The 26,412-nt window shown below is 37.2% G+C and overlaps 1 protein-coding gene across 9 annotated transcripts in view; it reads right to left on the reverse strand.

The window, feature by feature from the left end:
• Hao2 (hydroxyacid oxidase 2) overlaps positions 1 to 26,412 on the reverse strand; it is a 54,877-nt gene that overhangs the window by 9,835 nt on the left and 18,630 nt on the right. Inside the window, exon 7 of one of the 9 annotated variants that reach the window (XM_046458198.1) lies at positions 25,616 to 25,913. The exons of the other annotated variants lie outside the window; for them this stretch is intronic. Coding sequence (XP_046314154.1) covers positions 25,858 to 25,913 — 56 coding nt within the window. The 3' untranslated portion in view covers positions 25,616 to 25,857. Of the gene's footprint in view, positions 1 to 25,615; positions 25,914 to 26,412 lie in introns of those variants that run through there. 9 annotated transcript variants of the gene reach the window in all.

Genomic DNA, 26,412 nt, shown 5'->3' on the forward strand with positions numbered 1-26,412 from the left:
TTTTCCAGAATGTTATTGAGAATTTTTGCGTCTATGTTCATCAGGGATATTGGTCTGAAATTTTCTTTCCTTGTTGTGTCTCTGCCTGGTTTTGGTATCAGGATGATACCAGCTTCATAGAATGAGTGTAGAAAGGATCACTCCTTTTCTCTTTCATGGAATAATTTGAGGAGGATTGGTATTAATTCTTCTTTGTAGGTCTTATAGAACTCAGCTGTGACTCTGTCTGGTCCCGGGCTTTTCTTGGTTGGTAGGCTATTGATGGCATCTTCTATTTCTTTGCTTGAAATCGATTTGCTTAAATTTTGTATGTCCTTCTGACTCAGTTTGGGTGGATAATATGCCTCTAGAAATTTGTCAGTGTCTTTGAGGTTTTCTATTTTACTGGAGTATAGATTTTCAAAATAGTTTCAAATTGTCTTCTGTATTTCAATAGTGTCTGTCACGATATTTCCTTTTTCATCATGAATTTTAGTAATTTGAGTTCTTTCTCCTTCTTTTCATAAGGGTGACTAAGGGTTTGTCAATTTTATTTATTTATTTCAAAGAACCAGCTTTTTCTTTTGTCAGTTTTTTGAATTGTTTCTTTTGTTTCAATTTCATTGATTTCTACCCAGATTTTAATTATTTCCTGTCTTTTACTACTTTTGGTGTTGGTTTCTTCTTCTTTTTCTAGGGCTTTGAGATGTAGTGTCAGGTCATTTATTTGTTGACTTTCTATGAACTCAATGCAATGAATCTTCCTCTTAGCACTGCCTTCACAGTGTTCCAGAGATTTTGATGAGCTGTATCAGAGTTCTCATTTACCCCTAAGAATTTTTTTTATCTCCTCTCTGATGTCTTCTGTAACCCATGAATCATTCAATAGCATATTATTTAATCTATCTGTGCTAAACCCAAGGCCAACATCATTCTAAGTGGAGAAAAATTGAGAGCATTTCCTTTAAAAACTGGAATAAGACAGAAATGCCCTCTTTCACCATTTATATTCAACAGTCCTTGAAATTCTAGCCAGAGCAATTAGACAGACAAAAGAAATTAAAGGGATACAGACAGGGGATACGGACTGGAAAAGAAGAACTCACAGTATCATTATCTGCTGATAACATGATTCTATACTTAGAGGATTAAAAAAAAATAAAAAAACTCCACCAGAAAACTTCTAGAATCAACAAATGAACTCAGCAAAGTAGCAGGATATAAAATAAATACCCATAAATCAAATTTATTTCTATGCATCAGTGATGAATCCTCTGAAAAAGAAATTAGGAAAACTACCCCATTCACAATAGCCTTAAAAACAATACTTGGGAATCAATTTAACAAATTAGGTGAAAGACTTCTACCACGATAACTACAGAACACTAAAAAAACAAATAGAAGAAGAGCTTAGAAGATGGAAAGATCTCACAAACTCTTGAATAGGCAGAATTAATATTGTCAAAATGACCATACTCCCAAAGCTCAGATTCAATGCTGTTGAATACAATGTCATTTCTTATAGAAATAGAAAAAGCAATCATGAGATTCATTTGGAAAAATGAGAGACCTAGAATAGCCAAAGAAATCCTTAGAAAGAACAGTGAAGTAGGAGGCATCAAAATACCAGAACTTAAACTATACTACAAAGCTACAGTAACAAAAACGGCATGATATTGGCACCAAAATAGACTTGTAGACCAATGGTAGAGAATAGAAGACACAGAGACAAACCCACATAAATATAGTTATCTCGTACTAGACAAAGGCACCAAAATATACATTGGAGAAAAGATAGCATCTCCAATAAATGGTGCTGGGAAAACTTGAAATCCATATGCAGCAAAATGAATCTAAACCCCTATCTCTCACCATGTACAAAACTCAATTCAAAGTGGATCAAGGACCTAGGAATTAGTCCAGAGATCCTTTGCCTAATAGAGGAAAAAGTAGGCCCAAATCTTCATCATGTCTGATTAAACACCAACTTCCTTAACAAGACTCCTAAAGTGCAAAAAATAAAATCAAGATTCAATTAATGGGTTGGATTCAAACTAAAAAGCTTCTTCTCAGCAAAAGAAACAATCAATGAGGTGAAGAGAGAGCCTACATTTTGGGAGCAAATTTTTGCCATACGCACATCAGATAGAGCACTAATTTCTAGGATATATAAAGAACTAAAAAAACAACACCAAAAAAACCAAACAACCCAATCAATAAATGGACTAAGAAACTGAACAGACATATCTGTTGTACATCTTTTCTCAGAAAAAGATATACATTTGAACATCAAATATATGAAAAAATGTTTAGCATCTCTAGTAATTAGAGAAATGCAAATCAAAATTACTCTAAGATTTCATATCATGCCAGTCAGAATAGCAGTTATCAAGAATACAAACAACAATAAGTGTTGGTCAGGATGTGGGGGGAAAGGCACATTTATACATTGCTGGTGGGACTGCAAATTGTTGCAACCAATCTGGAAAGCAGTATGGGGATTCCTTAAAAAACTTGGAATGGAACCACAATTTGACTGAGCTATCTTATTCCTTTGTCTATACCCAAGGGACTTAAAAACAGCATGCTACAGTGACACAGCCACTACAATGTTTATAGCTGCACAATCCATAATAGCTAAACTGTGGAACCAACCTAGGTACCCTTCCATAGATGAATGAATAAAGAAACTGTGGTATATATACACAATAGAATATTCCTCAGCATTAAAAGAGAATAAAATTATGGCATTTGCAGGTAAATGGATGGAGTTGGAGAATATCATGCTAAGTGAAATAAGCCAATTCTAAAAAACCAAAGACTGAATGTTCTCTCTGATAAGTGGATGCTGATCCATAATGGGTGTGGGTGTGGAGAATGGGGAGAATGGGCAAAGGGGACATGGAGGTAGGAAAGATGGTGGAATGAGATGAACATTTTTACCCTAGGCACATGTATGATTGTACATGTGGGTGCGACTCTACATCATACACAACCAGAGAAATGAAAAGTTGTGCTCCATTTGTGTATAATGAGTTGAAAAGCTTTCTTCTGTCATGTATAACTGATTAGAACTAATAAAAAATAAATTAAAAAATTATTGCCTAGAAAAAAATGGTCCTTGGTCATTAAGGTCAAGAATTCTACAGTTACTGATATGGCATTATGTAAAAATGTGGATGTGTAACCGATGTGATTCTGCAATCTGTATTTGGGGTAAAAATGGGAGTTCATAACCCACTTGAATATAATGTATGAAATATGATATGTCAAAAGCTTTGTAATGTTTTGAACAACCAATAAAAAAATTTTAAAAAAGAATTCTAACCCATCAATATTGTAATGGTTAAGGAATGATGTCAAATTTCCTTTAAGATCTCCTTAATTCCAGTTCAGGGGCCCAAAAATTTAGAGCACTAGTTCATCCATGTGTGTGAATAAACCTGAGTTCTCCAATCCTGTGAGTGATGGTTGGTCTTTTGCTAGTGTGATTTCCATAGCACTACTGTGGCTGTAGCTGTATCTACTCAGGAGCTAGGCCCCAACCTCCCTCTATCAGTGCCTGTCTGAGGACAGGTCAACTGCTAGGAGCTTTAAGTAGAAATGTTCACCAGGGTTTTAACAGGACTTGAAACTTGGTGGCCAAAGCTGTATTTAATTCTTCCCTGCTGAGTTAGGAGTATAACTCAGAAACAGAGCACCTGTCCAATATGTGCGTGGCCTGATGTTCAATCCCCAGCACCAGGAGAATAAAAAAAAAAGGAAAAAAAGAAAAAAGAGAAAAACATTAAAAAATAAAAATAAGAGGAGAGTAATAAGAATAAAGAAATGATGATGACAATACTATTAATAATAAAAATAGATGAAGAAAAAACTGAAAATTAGCAAAATATTCCTCCCAGCTAAGATGCTTAGAAGTGCTTCTCTCTAGATCTTGCAAGGTTGGAGTCTGTCCTGGAGAGTTAGTGGATTCCAACTGCAGCTTGATGTAATTCCTCTCAGCTCTGCCCAAGGTCTTGGGGTGGTGTGCAGGCTATAATACCCTGTGTTTCTTGCCATAGGGATTAAGGTAGAATGTTGAACCTGCAAGGGGTATGTCTATTTGCAACCAAGATTTTTAGTCTGTGCACTGGCAAGTGTCAAAGCCCTAAAGTGGGTCCCTGGAAGGCAACTGAACCAGAGAATTCTGTGCTGGATGGGGTGATATGGGACAGAGAGACTGGCTAGCCTCGAGCAGGAACCTGTCACCTGGTCCTCATTCAAAATCACATGTGACTCCTGTTTCTTCATGTCACAGGGCAGAATGGCTGAATCACTGGGCCTACCACACACACCCTGTTGCAGCTCACACTCCATCAATATAAACCTTTCAGTGAGTTTGTGTCAAAGTTGCTTCCCAAGCCATGACTATCTTGTGTGGTCACTGTCTGCCTAGTCAATCCAGTGGGTGTCCACAGGGAGCCTGAGAGGTGATTATGCTGGATTTTCTGATTCCCCCTAAAGTGGTTTAGTCTTTGACAATAGTGAGACAAGAACAAAGAGGCAGTCAGTGTAAATAGATGATCAGGTCAGATCTGGAAGATGGGGATTGGTTTTAAAGGAAATGAAATGCTAATACCTCCAGAGCACTTCCCCCTCCTCTTCACCTGTTGCTAAGGTCACCTGCCTGCAGGAAATTGTTCCTTTCAGCAAGGAATTGTTGACAAAAACTCCCCTGGGCGACTCCTTTCCAGTCTTTTCAGGCAGATATGGAAAATAGGGAGAGGTACCCTATAGGGATGGTTCTCTTCCTTCCCTTGGGGTCACTATATAGGTGGAAAGGGAGGAAAGGGCATGAGAATAAAGGAAACCTAAAATCTATAAAGGGGCAGGATACCCCCACTCCCTCAGGTACCAGCTTTGAAACCCCTCCTCTCTGGAGGAGTCTCTCTCTCTCTCTCCCCACCCCCCCCCATCATTTAAATGAAACTTTTTGCTCTTGCCTCCATGTTTCTTGGGTGTTCAATCTACAACACTGGAGGAATGGAACCAGTTGATAATTTTCAAGATGGATTTCAATAGGACCTTTCTAAAGTTAGTTCCTAGTTAAAGTACTTTAAGAGTTTGCCAAAAGATGCAGTGATATTTTTACTCTAAACCTAACTTGTTGTGCAGACTCCAGGGTGCTGCCTTCTGACCATGCTATGATTTTTTTCTCTTTTACCTTTACTCCCTTGGAGGGAAAAGTCTCCTTCCTGTGCCTGAGATATGGGTGTCAGGGGCTCAGGTACTCTGCTTATCTTGCTTGGTTATTCTCCTTACGTAACAGTGATCCTCATTACCTTTGGAACAGTAGCCCTTGCTGCTTATTTTAAGAGAGACATGTTTTTCTTTTATTCTTCTCTTTCTCTCCCTCCCTAACCTGGGGGCAGGGAATAAGATTACCTTGAGTTATCTATTCTTCAAAGGAAGGAGACATCCCGCAAGAACTGGGACGTGACTGTCTCCAAAATTAACAAGTGAGTTTCAACACATTATTCAGGGCACACTTGGGACCTCCTGCCAGGGCACACCTGGAATGGAGCCTCTGAAGAGCTTCTTTAAAAGCCCTCTGTTTTCGCTGATGGGCAGAATCAGAACCTCTGGGACAGGAGTCCCTTGTGTTTTTCCTTTGCTTGCAAAGCAATAAATCTTCTTTTTCTTTTTTCTCAATACCATGTCCTTGTTAATGGATTGCCATTGGGGACAAGGACCAAGCTTTTGGTAATAACTTGTCTCCAGAATTCACTAGGTTCCTGGAAGATCAGGCAATGGCAGTGACCAAAGGAAGCAGATTATAAAGGCCACTGAACAAGGCTGTATTTGAGACTCACTTCCAGGCGGAACTTGATCAGACAGACAGAGTGGACAGGAGGAAGGTCTGAGGAGAAACGGCGTGGGAGCTTGACAGGACTGGAATTTTATGGGGCTTACGGCAGGAAGTGTAGTGCCAGATTTGTGGGACCCCAATAGCCAAATCCGATGCAATCACACAAGAGTCTTTATTGCAAGCTCGAGCCTGGACTCACCACCGTTCCTGATGCAGTGGTCCCAGGGAGTGAGTCCTGGCACTTTGTCCAGTGAGATTTTATAGGTTTTGGGAGGATACTCTATGCGTCACAACATCACACAGCAAATCATTTCACATCTCGGGAAAGTCAAACAACAACTCTTAACATTGATTAGCACATTCACTGGCAGGAACAAGTTGGGTAGGGGTGATTGGTTGGTACAAGAGGGGGATTCCTTTGAACTGATTGGTTTAGGCCATGAGAGGTGTATATGCTAAACTACATGGTTTCCCAACATGTTATCAACCACCATAAACTACTGGGGTGGGGGGGGGTCAATCTGGTGTCCCAGGTATTTTCCCTGTCTCATGCTGATTGGTGGTTGCTAGGGGGTTGCTATGGGTCCTCACCTAGCCTAACTGAGTCAGGGACACCTGGTGCCACAGATCTCTCCTGTTATTGGCAGACAAACAACTCAGCAGGGTGTGTATGTGCCTAGAAAGGCTCTGTGGGTTTTTCCAAGGACAAGGGTCACGCCCCCTTCCTTAGAACAGGCCTTGAGTTATCTATTCAGGTAGAAGCTGCTGTTATTTATTTATTTTCAAAAGTGGAGTCACATCAGTTTCTCAGAAGGAAAGGGCTTGGGACAGGAAAAGGGATTTTTAGAGTCCCTTGTCCCAATGGAGTTGTTCAGGGGAAGTGGCTGAGATCCAGGATTGGCCAAGAGACCCTGCTGATTGACAGGCAGTATCTTGGGTGCCTGGTTGTTGTTTCTTTCACTCGTGAGGGCTGCTTGGTGCTTTATTCCTAAGTCACCGCCACCCACCTGACAGTTTGATTTTCTGTGATGTCAATTTCTGCTGTTAATCCACAGCCACTCACCTCCACAAGCAGTTATACACCTATTGCTTTGTTTCCATCCTGTAGAGGAACAAACTAATGCTGGATATCCATTCCATCATTTTTTCTATAAAAGTGTTTTATATTCTAGATACAAGTCCTTTAATATATTAAAATATTTTTCCAGTCTGTAGATTTTCATTTTAAAAGGGTACTTTCTGAAGTGAATTTTTAATTTTAATGACGTTCTATTTTTCAATCCTCCTCCCATTTACTACTCTCATTTTTACCTATTCGAGGTCACAAAGATTTTCATCTGTTTTCTATAAAGAAGTATATCATTTTGGCCATCATTTAGGACTATAATACATTTGGATAGAAATTATGCATGTGTTAGTTAATGGTCTAAATTCAGATGATTAACTGGTTTAAATTCATTGGGCTGGGGAAGATAGTCTTTAAGTAAGTAATGCTTGACAACTGGATTGTCCACATGCTTAGGGAAGGTCAGGGCATGCTACATAAAATGAGGCTCATCAATAATTGGCATTAGAGGTATTTTCTTAATATAACAAATCACAGATTAAATGATATTTTGTATTAGAAGAACTCACAAAGTTCACAGGTCAGCAAAGGAATATATAAGTTATGATTTCCCTATTCTCCTATCAAATACAGTTGCAGAAGTGGTCACGAGATTGTTGGGCTCAAAGTATTGGTCTTCATTCCAGCATAGGGATATTAGCCTCCTTTATTATATTTTTGTATCAGGTAAGTCCAAGAGATTAGCTTTATCAATGAAGAAACCCAAAGAACATTGGTGCCAGATTCTGAATTTGGCATGCTGGCTGTTCACAAAAGTTATATGGGGAAATCAGATTCCTTGCATCTGGAGTCCTTGGGACTCGTAAGAAGTATTTTCCTCTCCCTAGAAAAGAAAGTCACCTACTCCATGGGGTGTGCTGGGCACAGTCCCTCATGCTGGGAAAAGGGAAATCCCTCTTCTGAGATATCTTGTTAAACTCCTTTGGTTGTTATGCTCAAATTCGGGAACCCCCAAAAGACCACCAGAGACCAAGATCAATGTAAGCAGCAAAGAGGTGTTTATTGCAAGCTAGCTCAATCCTCCGCTTGCACTCAGCAACTGGTGACGCTGAGAGGCCCTGAGCCTAGGGTTTGCAGCAGTTTTATACACTCTTTGGGAAAGGTAGGGACTTCACATACATCATAACATCTCTTAGCAAATCATCACACACCACGGGAAAATCATAAAACAACTCTAAAACATGATTAGTGTATCAAGTGGCAGGAAAGAATCTGTAAAGGATTATTGGTTAGTTCAAGGGGTTGATGCACTTAAAAATGATTGGTTTAAACAGTGAGGGTGTTGCAAGCGGGGTATGTGCCAAGCTGCAGGGCTTCTAGTTTAGATATTGGTCACCACACCTAGGTGGGGGCCATCTGGAATTTCAGATATTTCGATATCTTGGCCTATCTTAGGTGATCACCATCTGCAGCTTTTCTGAGAACTGTTTCCACGGAGCTTTTCTGTGGTATTTTCCTGACTTTAGGACTACAGTAGGTCAGAGGTTAAGTTTCAGAGCAAAATGAGGTCCCAAGTAGAATGAGGTTGCTTAGGTCTTTCATGGTCACTTTAGAACCATTATGCTCCTTGTATGTCCTGGAGAGGTAAATTTGGGAAAGAAAAGCATATGATAATTTTTAAAACTACAGGAGTAAATGAAATAATTTAGGGTGAAATTATTTGTGGGTAAAAAGAAAAGTCTCAGGAGTGAATCCTGAACAGAGATACCAACATTTAGAGTCTGAACAGAGGGGAAGGAGGGGCCAAGGTAAGGAGACTGAACAGGAGTACTGGGAGGCAGGCGAAAAGGAAGAATGTGCAGTTGTGCAAGTCAAGCGAAGAAAATGTTTCAAGAAGGAGAATGTGGTTCACTATGTTGGAGGCTACTGAGACACCAGATGCAATGAAGGAACTGACCACCGGTTTCAGCAACATTAAGTTCATCAGTACCCCAGTAAGAGCAATTTCCAGGAAGTGTTGTGTGTAAAGGCCAATTAGAAGTCAACACACTATCATCTATGTGTGGAGGAACAGATGGAGAATAGTGAAGAGAGTGACTACACAAAAAGCTTGTTCAAAAATTTGTGGCATACTTTGTGTTCCTCTAAGACTATGTTTGGTACATAAAGCTCCTCAGGTGGGTTGCTGAAGCACATGGGCCTAATTTAATTTTTAATGAGTTCAGAACAGTCCTGTAATTTATTCTTCTACTTCTTTAAAGAAAAGATTCTCCTTAAATCTTCCCACTATTTGGAAATGAAAAGAAACTCAATAACTCATATAATTGCATTTTTCCCTCCACTGTGAGAAACATCAGACATTTTGAAGGAGATATATCCCCATTAGTTAATATGATTAATATTATTTAAATCAGGTATTATATGCAATTTATATCATGTTGAAGCAGAGCACATTTTTGTATTGCCTCTTATAAATACTTAAAGTAATTGTTATGTATAATTCCTTTTAGTTTTGTGTTCTAATGAACTATTTGTGCAACTCTAGATCTAGTTCTAAAGAACTATTTATGCCAAGAAAAAAATGTGCAGCTCCAATACTAAAATAGTATTGCCAATATAAAAAAAACAAAGAATTTATGGCGTAAAGATATCAGTTAAAAGGTGTTATAGACAGCAAGGCCAAGAGTTTGTTATTGTCGTGATGTTGTTTTACTCTACTCCATTTATTAATCTTTAACTCCTAGCACAGATAGTCAAAAATGCATGATACAGAATAGATCTTCATAAAGCTAAGTGAAATTAGCCAATCCCCCCCAAAACAAATGCCTAATGGTTTCTCTGATATAAGGCGTCTGACTCAGAGTGGGGTAGGGAGGGGGAGCATGGGAGGAATAGACGGATTCTAGATAGTGCAGAGGGGTGGGAGGGACAGGGAGGGGCAGGGGGTTAGCAATGATGGTGGAATGTGATGGACATCATTATCCAAAGTACATGTACGAAGATATGAATTGGTGTGAATATACTTTATATATAAACAGAGATATGAAAAATTGTGCTCTATGTGTGTAATAAGAATTGTAATGCATTCCACTGTCATGTATTTAAAAAATGAAATAAATTAAAAAAAGGAATAGATCTTCAAAAATTTTTGAATGTTTTTTTTTTAATTTTTTTTATTGGTTGTTCAAAACATTATAAAGCTCTTGACATATCATATTTCATACATTAGATTCAAGTTGGTTAGGAACTCCCAATTTTACCCCAAATAAACTGGTATGCCTTTCAAAAAAAAAATTTTTTTTGAATGTTTGACTAAACAAAGTGTTTATGGATCATACATATTTACATCACCTAAGAACTAGCCTTGGATCTAACACATAATAGGAACTGAATAAATTTTATTGGATGATTGAATAAGTGGCTAGGAAGATAAATAAGCAATAAAGGACTCTAGAATATCTTGGTGCTTTGGAAAACCATATGGACTAATAAATAAGAGGAAATAGAAGAGAACAGTGAAAACAAAATAAGACTACATACTAATGAAAAGTCAGAATTACTGTCCAGGCCAAAGCAATTTGTCAAGAAAAAGCAATTTTATTCCCATCTAAAGGATGGATATGAGTAGATTTCCGGGTATTTGGAGTGTTTTTTGAAGATCCAGTTGTCATAAATAAAAAAAGAGAATGTTCTATAACATTTACTATAAAGGGAGGCTTACGTCCAAGTTGTTTCTGAGTGCAACTTGGCTGTCTTTTCTAGCACAGCTGTCTGTGGGAGGAAGGAAAGGGAAAAACATATACCTATGGATCTCTTCCCATCTACCATCTATTATTCTGCCTGCCAGTTCTCTTGGGAAAAGGTCACATGGATGCTCTTCAAGTGTGTAATCCAGCGGCTAACAATGTGGTGTGATAGCCAGTTTCTACAGAGGCCTCCTGGCATTCATGTCATTGTGTAATCTTCTCTTGAGTTGGGTGGAATCTAGTGATTTTATCCTAACTAATATGACAAAGGAATGTTACTCTTGTAAATAGAAATAATCATGGTTACCATGCTGCTAGCAGATTTCCTTGTTTGCATTGAGTTTGATGAAGCAAATTGCCATGTTGGAGGTGAAAATACAGCAAGGAACTGAGGGCAGCCTCCAGGCAATTGTCACTGAACAGCTCAGAACCATTGTCAGTAGCATCCAAGGAACTGAATCTTCCAACAGCGATGTAAGTGAGCTTGGAAGTAGACTATGCCCTAATTGAGTATTCAGATGAGATCTCAATCCTGGGTGTCACCTTGGTTGACATGAGAAACCCTGAAGCAAAGGACACAGATAAGCCATATCTGAGTTCTTCATGCTCAAAAATTGTAAGATAATAATTACTGCAGTTTAAGCTGCTAGGTTTGGGACAATTTGTTACACAACAACAGAATACTAATACAAGTGGAATCTCAGGCAGTGGTGGAATGCTGATCTGGTGACTGAGCACAAGCTAAGCCTAGCATTACACAAGGTCACTGTAAAATTCATCCATGCATTTCTCTGGGATATATGGAGTGAACTCATCACTATGTCAGGAGAGATCTGGATTCAAGTACTGATTAATTACTAGCTCACGATGTAGTTTTAGATATGTCACTTCATCCCTTTAGGTCTGACCTAAAATATGAAGGTATTTAGTTTGGAGCTCTGGCAATTCCAAAGAATCCAGTAGAAAAATGTATTCAAGGTGTCAGAGGTCTTCCGGGGAATATCTTTTGGGATAATGTTGACAATTAAACACTAACTTTCAACAAAATTAAACATTAACTTTCAAAGTTGAAAACTAACTTTCCAGCTACTGATATACTTCATGACTTATAATGTCACTTAAAACATATGGACTTAGTTGGAAAACATATTAACCTTTCTTGGGCCATGATTCATGTCTTATTTATCTTTATATCTCCCCAGGTGATTGTCACATAGAGGTATAATGGATATTTGTTGGACATATTAATAAATAAATGATGAATGAATGCCAGATGACCACATTCATGCCTTTATGAGTTCTTAGCCTGTTTGGTACTGCTATAACAAAAATATTAAAGATTGGACAATGTATAATAAACAAAAATTTAGTGGCTAATAATAGTTCTATAGACTGAAGTCCAGGATTGAGGGGTACATTTGACGAAGTTCTTTTTGCTGCATCATCCTATGAGAAGAGGGCAAAGAGTGAAGGAGAGAGAGCAAAAGTAGACCAACTTGTTTTTTCTAAAAGGAAACTACTCCCTTGATAATAAAACCACTCCTGAAATAATGGCATTAATTCATAAAGGCAGAGCCTTAATCCCTTCATTGGCAACACTTTTGCAGTGAGGATTAAGTTTCTAGCATGTGTTTATTTGGGAGATACATTCAAACCACATCAATGGACAAGGTCTAAATGTCTTAGAGGGAAAACGTAAAGCAGACTCAACTTCTTCCCTTTTAATAAAACTAAAACTAAAACTCTTTGCTGCATGTTTTTTACTAAGTTGATATGTGGGCAGAAGGTGATGAGAACTGTTGTAATTCTAGGGAACTCAATTAGAGCAGGACCAAGAGCTTTATCCAGAGTCAGAGTATGGAAAATACAGAACTATCCACTATTTATCACTGATGCAACTGATTGGTTGAACTGATTGATTAATCATGTCTCTGTGGCAGAAGCCTCATATTTATATTTCGTTCACTTATTTTTTCTTTTGTTATGCTTTTATGTTTATTTATTTGTTTATTTTATTGGTGCACTCTAATTACACATTATAGTAGAATTTGTTGTTACACATTTGTACATGAAGCCATGTGCAAACCTTTTACACTAACAAAGCACTCTTCTGTTTACTTCAAACTTATGTCATAACTGATAGACCATGGCCTTAGGATTCAGTTCAAGTGTTGAGAAAAATGTTCTTTGATGACCAAATGCACCCAAGATTTTAGGATGATTTTTTTTTCTAGCCTTTAGTCCTTGAAAGTCCTCAAGATATGTTCCCTTATCTTATCGTTGTACTACATTTTCTCATAATTATGATTTTTTTCAGCCCACAGGATCATATTTTTTTTCCAGTGGGAATATGTTTTTAACCCCTATTCAGTCATTAAAAACCTATCTATTGGGCAATAGTGAGAGAAAAGCTTACTGAAAAAAAAGTGTGGAAATGGGGTAAAACAGGAACTCCCTGATTTCTTATTCAAGTTAGCCCAACTCTGCTCTCTTCCTGTATCTGCATTAAGAGTGGATCCTAGGATTCCACCCTAGTCCAAGAAAATCCTAGCCAGAAGGAATCAAAACTCCTGGGAGAAGAATTTCTGGGTCCATACTATTGAATGTCCCTTCTCCAAGAACACCAAGTTCTCTAGAGAAGAAGGAAGCTTAGGATTGTGGACGACTTAGGGACCTCACACTTTCTTAGAGAAACACAGGAGGCCATCGTGTGATTAATGATGAAGGTGCAATTAGAGTGATGTGTCTACAATCTACAGAACACAAAGGTTGGCTGGCAACCTCAGGAAGCATAAGAAGGAGGCTCTTCCCTAGAGCCTCCAGAGAATTATGGCTCTGCCAGCACCTGAATTTTGGACTTTTAGCTTCAAGAACTGTGAAAATAAATTCCTGTTGTTTTAAGCACAAAATGAAAAACTATAAACAAACAAAACCATTGAAAGTGACTGATTTGTAGCAGAACATGTGCTAAAATCTAGAGGGAATTAAGGGTGAACAAGACAGAGCCTTTGCCCTTGAAGAACTACCATTCTAAAATTGAGAACATATTCAAAGAGTTCCTCATATTGCAATTGAGTTGTGGCTTGAGACAGGAAGCCAGAGCCATCTACCCCTAGGACTTAGTCAGAACTGGAATTGTGTTTGGAGACTTGGTATAGCATAGGTTTGAGTTAAATTATTCACCTGGCTCTCTTCTTCATCCTCAACTTTTTTTTTCTTTCCTCCTCCTTAAAAAAAGCATTAAAAACATTCTGCATAAAGATTATATTACTTACTTTTTTCTTTAGACAGCTTTCCTGACATAATTTATATACACTATGATTCACACATTTAAAGTGTAAAAGGTTTTTACATAGCCACAGAGCTGTAAAACTGTCATCACAATGTAATTTTAGAGTATTTCTCACCCCACAAAGACTCCCCACACCCATTGCCAGTAATTACCCATTCTTCACCTTCACCCGTAATCCTGGGCAACCAGTAGTCTGCTTTCTGCATGTCAGTACATAATGTATAATCCTGCATGCAATATTTGATCATTTTTTAACTTTCACTTATCACAATGCTTTTAAGGATTATCCTGGTTGTAGCATGTCAGTACTTCATCCTTTTTATTATAAATATATTAGAAACTAGAGAAAAGTAAAAAGAAGAAAAGTAACCATACCCAGAGGTAACTCTTGTAAATGTGTCCATAAGTTTCTTTCCCACTCTTTTTCTTGTATGGTTTTATGTGCTTGCCTGTGTGTTGTGTATGTGTTTGTGTGTACTTTGCATTTAGTTAATAGCAGATATGATTTTGTATCCTGTTTTTGGCACTTATACTAAAGACTGATTTCTCATGTCATTGATATTCTTTGAAAATATTGTGCCTATGTGATATTTCATCATATAAATGTACTATAAAACACTTAGCTATTTCCTTATTATTGAGTATTTGGGTGATTTTTCATTTTCACTATTAAATTATTATTTATAATCTTGAATTGAACCTCACAATAAAACAATAGAATAAATAACAATGTGCACTGGTGTGGGTCTGTTGTAATTTTGTGTATTTGGTGTCTTGTAAGACCCTATATTTGATTTCCCATTCCATTCTTAAGGTTCAGGAAATTTTCTGATATCATTTCATTGAAAAGATTGTGCATTCCTTTGGTTTGTATCTCCAAGCCTTCATCTATCCTAATAAATTTTATATTTGGTCTTTCTCTATTTTTCCCCCATGTTTCTTGGGATTTCTGTTCATAGTTTCTTAGTATCTTTTTTCCATGGTCAAGGTTATTTTCAAGATTACATATTTAGTCTTCATTGCCTCAAACTGTAATTCAAATGGAAGATCACTATTGAAATTATCTTTCACTTCCTGTATTTTCTTTTTGATTCAGGCCTTACTTTTTCTTATACCTCAAGATCAGTTTATGCACATTTAAAATTCCTTCTCTGACATCTCTTCCACTTTGGTGTTGAGGGATTTGGTTATTGAAGTATCTTGGTTTTTATGGGGCAATTTTTTCCCTTGCTTTTTCAGCATACAGAACAAGGATAGCAATTTAGAGCCTGTCAGAAAAAAAGGATAGGTCACATTTATAGGGAAATCAATCCAGATCTCAGCTAATTTTATAACCCAGACACTCAAAGCTAGGAGGTGTTGGAATAGTATATACCAAGCTCTGAAAGAAAATGGATGCCAGCCAAGAATACTATACCCAGCAAAATTCAGCTTCAGAATTGATGGTTAAATGAAAACCTTCCATGATAAACAAAAGTTAAAAGAATTCACAACTAGAAAGCAGGCAATAAAAAACATACTCAATAAAATATTTCATGAAGAAGAAATAAAAAATAAACATTAAACTAGCAAAGGGAGAAATTATACTAGAGAATAGTCAATCAAAGAAAGAACTAATTCAAAGAAAATTCAGAAATAAATCAAAATGAAAGGGTATGAAAATTATTTCTCAATAGTAACATTGAATGTAAATAGTCTAAATTCTTCAATCAAAACACATAGTCTGGCAGATTTTATTTAAAAATAAGATCCAACAATATGCTGTCTCAAAGAGACTCACCATATAGGCAAAGACATCCAGGACTGAAGGTGAAAGGATAAAAAAAAAATTGTTCACATGGATCTTGTAGACAAGCAGGGGTTTCTAGCCTCATATCAGATGAAGTGGTCTTCAAGCCAAAGTCAATCAGAAGAGACAAAGAAGGACATTTCGTACTGCTTAAGGGAATAATACATCAACAAGACATAACAACATAAATATTTATGCCCCAAACAATGGAGCATCTATGTACTTCAAACAAACCCTTCTCAATTTCAAGAATCAAATAGACCACAACACAATAATACTGGGTGACTGTAACACACCTCTGTCACCAATGGATATATTCCCCAAGCAAAAATGAAATAAAGAAACTATAGAAATAAAAAGTACAATTAATAATTTAGACAGGTATATAATATAGAATATTTCACCCCTAAATGACTGAATACACTTTCTTCCCAACAGCAAAATTGATCCTTCACTAAAATAGACCATATCTGAGGCCACAAAGCAACTTTTAGCAACTGCAAAATGGCAAGAGAAATAGGGAGAGACAGACAGAGAGAGAGAGATAGATACTATCTTGCATTTCTTCAGATTATAATGGAATGCAATTAGAGAAATTAATGATAAGATATAAAATGGAAATCATTCTATAGACTAAATAATACACTATGGAATGAACAATGAATAGCAGAAGAATTCAGGCATGAAATTAAAAAAAAAAAACAAACTACTTAGAGGTAAACGAGACTAGTGATACAACCTACCAAAATCTCTGGGACACTATGAAGGCAGTTCTCAGAGGAAAGTTCATTGCATTTAGCCCATTCATTAAAAGACTAGAAGGTCACCAAATAAATAACCTAACATTGCATCTCAAAGCCCTAGAAAAATTAGAGCAAATCAACACCATAACCATAGAAGACAGGAAATAATTAAAATCAGAGCAAAAATCAATGAAATTGAAAGAAAAAAAAATAATGAACAAAAAGTTGGTTTTTGAAAAAAAATAAGTAAAACTGAAAAACCCTTAGACAAGCTAATGAAGAGAAAGAGAGAAAAAACTCAAATCACTAAAACTTGTGATGAAAAAGACAATATCACAATGTGCAGATGATAATCAGAAACTATTCTGAAAATTTATACTCTATAAAATAGAAAATCTTGAGAACCTCAACAAATTTCTAGAGACAAATGGTCTACCCAAATAAAATCAAAAAGACATAGAAAATTTAAACAGATCAATTTCAAGCAAGAAAATTAAAAATACCATGAAAGATCTCCCTTGTTCGTGAATAGGCAGAATTGATATTGTTAAAATGGCTAAACTAGCAAAAGTGCTCTACAGATTTAATGCAATTCTTATTACAATTCCAATGAGGGGATATAAGAGGGCAGGCTAGAGGGAGGCTGCATTTTGTGTTGCTCTGTGACCTGGGATTCAAGTAGTGGGAATACTATTTCTCTGTGAGTGGTTAGAGGACCCTTGACAGCTGTTTCTATGCTGAAATCATGGCAGCTGTGCCTGCACAGGTCTCCAAGCCTCAGTGTCAGTGCAGAACTCCTAGCCACTTGCCTACACAGGACCTCTGGATGCCCGAACAGGACCACCAGCATCAGCACACTTGCAGGAATTCTGGCTGCTGCTCCCATGCAGGACCCCCAGCCGCCACTACTCTGTGGACCCTCATCTAACAATGTGGGGCTCCCCAGGTCGCCTCCATCTTGGGACATTGCAACCACTGCCATACTCCCCTACATATGATAGCTTGCACCTGGGGACACCGCACAGGGTCTGGAGACAGCCTCCAGCCACAACACTACATGCCACAGAGCTGCATCTTTGAACACACCACCCAATGCCACCTCCAGGGCCCACCCAACACAACACTCCGTTGCTGAAAGCAGCCACCTGCATCTTGGGACACCTTTGTTGCCATCTTAGTTGGGGCAACTCCAAGCTTGGGACATTGGCTGGGTCTTAGAAGCAATATCAAAGTATCTATAGTCCCCAACTTTCCTCTTCCCAGCAGCCACTAACCCGGCATTGTGCTTGCAGCTATGCAGCCGATCTGTAGCTCACAAAACCTGGTCCTGAACTTCCCAATACAAAACAGCTCTCTGCAACAGGTGTGCAGCACCCAGAGCACAGCCTACAAGACCTTCGGAGAGAGAGGTTCCTGATTGGGAAGTAGAAAGGGAGAGGGTGAGTGAGATACAGTTTAGAGACTAAATTAGAGACCAGGAATTGTGAGGTTTACAGTCCATATAAGGAAATAAGACCAGGCACCCACGTCACATGAGCAGGCCCCAAAGGAAATCCTTGGGGGTGCAGTCTCCTATCAGGGACCTGCAAATGCTATACTCCACCTCCAGGAGCTTTTCCCTGTAGACCAACCCTCTCACCCTAATAACTTTCACCATCCTGAGGGTGGAGATACCAGCAAACAGACAACCCCATTTATTGGATGAGAAGGGAATCAGGAAAGATACTAATCTCCAGCAAAAACAATCCTTGTATCTCCCTTTGAGATTTTTGTTTCTCTTTTGTCTCTCTCTCTCTCTCACTTCTCCCAGCCTCACATCCACAACATTTGTGAAACCAAGTACATTTTATGAATTATGCTACTGTCTGAATAGTATGTTACAGTTTTGTTGTACATTTTTTAATCTCCTATTTTTACATTTTTAAATTTTTCCTAATATTAGGTTTGTTTTTGTTTTTTTTACTCTCTCTATTGTCTTCCCACTTACTTGTCTCCTGAAAATCAATTTCTCTCTCTTCTCCTGCTACTAATCAACTTCTTTAGATTCTTCTTTCATGCTTCTTAAGATCTAATAACTCTGTATCCTCTCACCTCCTACCCCCTCAACATCTCATCCCACACCTCATCCCTGGTTCTTTGTCCACCATCAGAAACAGTAGACCCTTTTGCAAACCTACTGAATATATTGTAGGTAATAACTGAACTCACCATTTCTGTGTATTGTGACACAACTGTGGACATTTTCATAGCAGCTATTTTGTTTGAGGCTGTATATTGTTTGTATTGGAATTAGTTAATATTGTTCTTCCCCTTAAATGAGAGGTATTGGAGCCATGCAGGAACATTATAAGCCTATAGGTTAAAAAATGTAATGCTAGAAGGGAAGACACAAATAATAAGAAAAAACAAGGGAAGAAAATGCTCCAAACAAACCAAGATACTACATTAAGAGAATCCATGACAAGCACAACTGAAGAAATTACAGAGCTGGAGTTCAGGATGTACATAATTAAAATGTTCTGCAAATTGAAAAATGATATAAAAGAGAAAATACAAACAGTAAAAGATCATTTTGATAAAGAGCTACATAATCAAATACAGGAAACAAAAGATTATTTCAATAAAAAGATAGAGGTTCTGAAACAAACAAACAAACACAAATCCTAGAAATGAAAGAAACAATAAACAAAATTAAAAGTTCAAATGAAAGCACCACAATTAGATCACTTGGAAGACAGGACCTCAGACATTGAAGACAAATTATAAAATCTTGAAAAGAATGTAGTCCACATGTAAGAAACCGTGAGAAGAATATTCAAGAATTATGGGATAACATAGAAAGACCAAATTTAAGAATTATTGGGTAGAGGAAGTCATAGGATTCCAAACCAAAGGAATGAACAATCTATTCAATGAAATAATATCAGAAAAATTTTGAAACATGAAGAATAAATTGGAAAATTCATTCTTACAGGATGCCAAATGTACAAAATCACAAAAGATCCACACCAAGGAACATTATATAATGAAAATGCCTAACATACAGAATAAGAAGAGAATTTTAAAAGCCACAAGAGAAAATTTTCAGATTACATATAGGGGAAAACCAATTAAGTTATCTGCAGATTTTTCAACCCAGACCTTGAAAGCTAGAAGATCCTGGAATAACATATACCAAGCTCTGAAAGAAAATGGATGCCAACCAAGAATCTTAAATCCAGCAAAATTAAGCTTTAGATTCAATGACAAAATAAAAACCTACCATGATAAACAAAAGTTAAAAATATTTACAACTCGAAAGCCTGCACCAAAGAACATCCTTGACAAAATATTCCATGAGGAGGAAATGAAAAACAACAATAAAAATCATCAAAGGGAGGTATTACACTAAAGGAAAAACCAATTAAAGGAGAAACCATTTAAGTTAAATACCAAAAATAAACAAAAATCATCAGAAATACAAATCATGTCTCAATAATAATCTGAATGTTAATGACCTAAACTCACCAATGAAGAGACATAGACTGGCAGGTTGGATTTTAAAAGACCCAACAATGTGCTTTCTCCAAGAGATCATCTCATAGGAAAAGACATCCACAGACTGAAGGTGAAAGGTTGGGAAAAATCATGCCACTAACATAGAGTATAGAAACAAGCAGTGGTCTCCATCTTCATATAAAAAGTAGACTTCAAGCCAAAGTTAATCAAAAGGGATAAAGATGGGCATTTCATACTACTTAAGGGAACCATTCATCAGGATACAAAATCAACACCCATAAATCAAAGGCATTTATGTATATAAGTAACAAATTCTCTGAAAGAGAAACTAGCAAAACTACCCCATTTACAATAGCCTCAAAAAATAAAATACTTGGGAATCAACTTAATAAAAGAGGTGAAAGACCTCTACAATGAAAACTACAGAATGCTAAAGAAAGAAATTAAAGAAGACCTTAGAAGATGGAAAGATATCCCTAGTTCTTGGATAGGCAGAATTGATATTGTCAAAATGACCATACTACCAAAAGCAGTATACAGATTTAATGCAATTCCAATCAAAATCCCAATAACATTTCTCATAGAAATAGAAAAAATAGTCATAAAATTCATCTGGAAAAATAAGAGATCCAGAATAGCCAAAGCAATCCTTAGCAAGAAGATTGAAGAAGATGGCATCTCTATACCAGGCCTTAAACAATACTACAGAGCAGTATTAAAAAAAACAGCATGGTATTGGCACCAAAATAGACTAGTAGACCAATGGTACAGAATAGAAGACACAGACACAAACCCACATGAATACAGTTATCTCATATTAGACAAAGGTGCCAAAACATATATTGAAGAAAAGATAGCCTCTTTAACAAATGGTGCTTGGAAAACTGCAAATCCATATGCAGCAATATGAAACTAAACCCTTATCTCTCACCATGCACAAAACTCAGCTAAAAGTGGATCAAGGACCTAGGAATTATACCAGAGATCCTTGCCTAATAGAAAAAAAGTAGGTCCAAATCTTCATCATGTTGGATTAGGCCCTAACATCCCTAATAAGACTTCCATAGTGCAAGAAATAAAATCAAGAATCAATAAATGGATGGATTCAAACTAAAAAGCTTTTTCTCAGCAAAAGAAACAATCAGTGAGGTGAATAGAGAGTCTACAGAATTGAAACAAATTTTTACCACATGCACATCAGATAGAGCACTAAACTCTATGATATTTAAAGAACTCAAGAATTTTAATACCGAAAAAAAACCAAATAACACAATCAATAAATGGACCAAGGAACTTAACAGACACTTCTCAGAAGATAATATACAATCAATCAACAAATATATGAAAAAATGTTCAACATCTTTAGCAATTAGAGAAATGCAAATCAAAACTACTCTTAAGATTTCATCTCACTCCAGTCAGAATGGCAGCTATTAAGAACACAAACAACAATAAGTGTTGGCGAAGATGTGGGGTGAAAGGTACACTCATACATTGCTGGTGGGACTGCAAATTGGTGCAGCCAAGATGGAAAGCAGTATGGAGATTCCTTGAAAAACTTGGAATGGAACCATAATTTGACCCAGCTATCCCACTCATCAGTTTATGCCCAAAGGACTTAAAAACAGCATACTACCGTGATGCAGCCACATCAATGTTTATAGCAGCGCACTTTACAATAGCTACACTGTGGAACCAAGCTAGATGTCCTTCAGTGGATGAATGGATAAAGAAAATGTGGTATATATACACAATAGAATATTACTCCGCATTAAAAGGGAATAAAATAATGGCATTTTCAGGTAAATGGATGGAGCTGGGGAATATTATAAAGTAAGCCAATAAAAAAAATGCTGACTGTTTTCTCTGATATGTGGATGCTGATCCATATTGGGGATGAGGGGCAGTGAGGAGCATGAGAGAAATGGAGGAGCTTTAGATAGGCAAAGGGGAGGGAGGAGTAGGGTAAGTACATAGGGTAGGGAAGATGGTGGAATGAGATGAACATCATTGCCCTAAGTACATGTATGAAGATATGAATGGTGTGACTCTACTTTGTGTACAACCAGAGACATGAAAAATTGTGCTCTGTATGTGTACTATAAATTGAAATTCATCTGCTTTCATGTATAATAAACTTGAATAAATAAATAATAAATAAATAAATAAGAGTTCCAATGTTATTCTTCATAGGAATAGAAAAAGAAGTCATGAAATTAATTTGGAAACATAAAGGGTCTAGAGTAGCTAAAGTAATTCCCAGTGAGAAAATTGAAGCAGGAGGTATCACAATACCATATCTTAAATTATACTACCGAGCTATAGTAATAAAAAATGGCATGGTATTGGCACCAAAACAGACATGAAGACCAACTGAGCAGAATAGAAGACACACAGACAAACCCACATAAATACATTTATCTCATACTAGAAAAATGTGACAAAAACATATACTGGAGAAAAAGATAGCCCCTTCAACAAATGGTGTTGGGAAAACTGGAAATCCATATGTTGTAAAATGAAATTGAACCCCTGTCTTTCACCCTGCACAAAACTCAACTCCAAGTAGAACAGGACCTAGGCATTAAACCAAAGACCCTGTGTCTACTAGAAGAAAAAGTAGGCAAATATTCATCATGTTGGCTTAGGAACAAAATTCCTCAACAAGACTCCTAAAGCACGAGAAGTAAAATCAAGAATCAATAAATGAGACGGTATCAAACTAAAAAGTTTCTTCACAGCAAAGTAAATAATCAAGAACATGAAGAGAGAGCTTACATAATAGGAGAAAATCTTTGCCACCTGCACCTCAGAGCATTAATCTCCAGGATATTTAAAGAACTTAAATAAACCTAACACCAAAACCCCCAAACAACCCAATCAATAAATGGGCAAAGGAACTGAATGGGCACTTCACAGAAGAAGAAATATTAATAATCAACAAACATATGAAAAAAATGATCAGCATTTCTAGCACTTGGAGAAGTGCAAATTAAAACCACACTGAGATTCCATCTCACTCCAATCAGAATAGCAATTATCAAGAACACAAGTAACAATAATTGTTGGTGAGGATGTGGGGGGGAAGATACACTCATATATTGTTGGTGGGACTGCAAATTGGTGCAACCACTCTGAAAAGCAGTATGGAGTTTCCTCAGAAATCTTGGAATGGAATCATCATTTGATCCAGTTATCCCAGTCCTCTTTATATACCCAAAGGACTTAAAGTCGGCACACTACAGTGATGTAGCCACATGATTGTTTATAGCCCCTCAATTCACAATAGCTAAGCTATGGAACCAACCCAGGTGCCCTTCAACAGATGAATGGACAATGAAAATGTGCCATATCTGCACAATGGACTATTACTCCACATCAAACAGGAATGAAATTATGGCATTTGCCAGTAAGTGGATGGAACTGGAGACTATCATGCTAAGTGAAATAAGTCAATCCCATAAAACCAAAGGCTGAATATTCTTTCTGATATGGGATACTAACACACAATAAGGGGCAGGAAGAGGGAAGAATAGAAGTTCATTGGAATAGACAAACAGGAATGAACAGAAGTGGGGATGGGAATAGGAACAAGAGTGCAATGAACAGGACATAACTTTCCTATGAATACATCACCAGTATTATACCATACTATGTATAATCACAATTAGAACACAACCTAATTAGAATAAGCTATACTGCATGTATGTATAATATGTCAAAATACACTCTACTATCATGTACATCTAAAAAATAACAAAAAAATGAAATAAAATGGTGATTTTGGAGTCGGAATGTTCACTTATTCCTCTTTCTGGATTCTGAGCATGCCCTAGTCATGAGTAAGTAGGAATATACCTCTTGCCACCACATCTTACTTTCTCTTTCTAGGTATGTAGGTAATGTAGGCCACATGCATGTATCTGGGTTAGGTAAATAGCATTAGCAGATATAACCAGGGAGACTGCTGTGGGTCTGTTTTCTCTTTCAGGATTTCCCACCTTAATGATCCCTTGACCAGCCCTTAGTTATGTGGGATAAACTGGGCAAAGTGGAGCTATAAAAGGGCATGGGTTCATGCAGAAAAGCATCTAGTCCAGGAATTGTAGAAACTCTGAATGTCTCTTGGCTTAGGCAGAAACCCATGCCTCTTGGTTCCATTCTAACTCGGGTATTGCCATAATTCTCTAAATACAACAATATAGTGTGATCAGTCTTTGACTTCCTAGGATAATTCATTTAATAAATACTTACTCAAAGCCCTCTATGGTGTTAGACATGATTCTAGGCTCTTGGGAACCTGGCACTGCACTAGACTAAGTTTCCTCTGCTCTTGCAGATAATAATCAGCAAGCAAAAAAAGAAGGTTAATTAGGGAAGATGAGTGTTTAGATGAGTACAGTCTTTTCTAGATTGGATGGAATCTTACCTCCTTCCGGAGGTGACGTTTCAACTGAGAGCTAAACATCAGGAAAGAGTCAACCATGGGAAGAGGATGGGAAATGACATTTTATGTACAGGAAATAATAAATGTGAAGGACCAGAGATAAGAATTTTGCTTGTTTAAGGAATAGAAAGCAAGTCAATATGGCTAGTGCATACTGAGGGAAGGGGGAATGATTAAGAAAAGAGATGTCGGGTTCAGCAGATCCTGCAGTGCCTCAGAGACCTGAGGATCAGTTTAGAGTTTATACTAAGTGGAATGGGAAACCATAAAGGTTTTATAGGCAAGATACAGATTTTTGCTTTAAAAAAAAAAGCCCTCAGGAAATCTCTCAGGCATCTACATGGAGAACAGAATGTAGACAACAAAAAAGACATGGGGAAACTTGTTCTAGACTATTTATATAGGACATAGGTTTTCTTTCCTAATTTTTTGATGTCTTTAAGCATTAGGTCTTATTCAAATGAGTGCTTCTGTTCTAGAAATATATTCTAGCTGACTACCGGTCTCGTTTACTTTGGTATGACATATATTCATTTCTGCATCTTTCTTTTATCCTTTTATCTATAATCTATCACCCACAAATGTTCATTGAGATGCTACTGTTTGCCAAGCCCAGTATTAAGCATACAATGTTTAAAATTTTTTTTTTTTGGTCTGGAGCCATTCATAGTTTATTTGTATAGAAAGACATGCAAATAGATAAATATAATATGTTTCAATAAAGGTTGTAATCATGGGAGCATAAAGTACATACATAAGAGGCAGGGAGCAAGTAGTCCCAGGTAAGATTTGGTGATATTTGAACAAGGTTTTGAAAGATCAGTAGAAAATTATTCAACAATAATAATAATAGCTATTATTTCTTAAATTTCTAGTTGCTGAGGATTGTATTCTGAACTTAAGACATATTATCCTACTTAATCTTTCTCCCAACCTATTGTGACAGGTAGTATAATTCCCATTGCATGCAAAGACAGAAATACTGAGAGATCAAGAGCTGCAGCCCAGACTATGAAATCCATTTGTCTCCAGAGACAACATCCCTAACTCTACAAATTTCCTACTGTATATAAATAGAAGTGTAATGGGGGGGGGGTGTGTATGTATAGTCTCTCTTTCTAGAGTACAAAGTTCCACAGTTATTTCCTAGAGATGCATAGGATATGTGAAAAATATAACACGCTAGTTGTTTCGATCATTGCCAACCTGCTTTTTAAAGATATTTTATTTCAGGGAGAATTTTAGCCAAGAGAACAAGGTATGAAAGGCAGGGAGGCAAAGAAGGGGACATTTGAGGAGGATTGGGGGTTTGGAGCACTGAAAAGCACAGGGATGAAGAATTTGAGGAGGCAGGGCATGAGCCACTGGACAGGATGGAGCCCGGGCAGGACATCACTGCACAGCGTGAAGGGGGCTTGCCTTCCTCCTGCAGGCAGTCTCAGTGGTTCCTTACAACCTGGAGAACTGGATCAGGTCACGATTGATTTCAGCAACTGACCGACAGCCTAAAAGAACCACAGATGGTTACAAAGCTTGGTTCTCTCATTTCACAGGCATGGGATGATGCATTGGGAAAAAGATGATGATTTAGGGGCTCATGCAGAAAAGTGTCTAGCCCAGGAATAGTAGGTGTTTTCATGTCTGTTGACTTACAAAGCAACCTATTCTTCTGGGTTCCACCCTAACTTATTGTCTTCCTTCTAGAATTGTCATAATTCTCTAGAAGTGACAATGTAGTTGGATCTACTTTTGTCTTCCTAAATTATATATATATATATATATATATATATATATTTGTGTGTTGTGCTGGGGATTGAACCCAGGGTCTTGTGCATGCAAGGCAAGCACTCTACCAACTGACCTATATTCCCAGTCCCTGATAAAATATTATGTGCACAGAATGAATCATTTAATTCTGATTACATTGGAAATTATTTTATGATGCCATACCATGTCATGTTTCAACATTTCAAAATGTCAGGGTAAAAACTCTATTTTAATATT

This window comes from Marmota monax, unplaced genomic scaffold, assembly GCF_021218885.2.
Source record: "Marmota monax isolate L192 unplaced genomic scaffold, Marmota_monax_Labrador192_F-V1.1 WCK01_AAM20220418_F8-fsc00087, whole genome shotgun sequence".
Lineage (NCBI taxonomy): Eukaryota > Metazoa > Chordata > Mammalia > Rodentia > Sciuridae > Marmota > Marmota monax.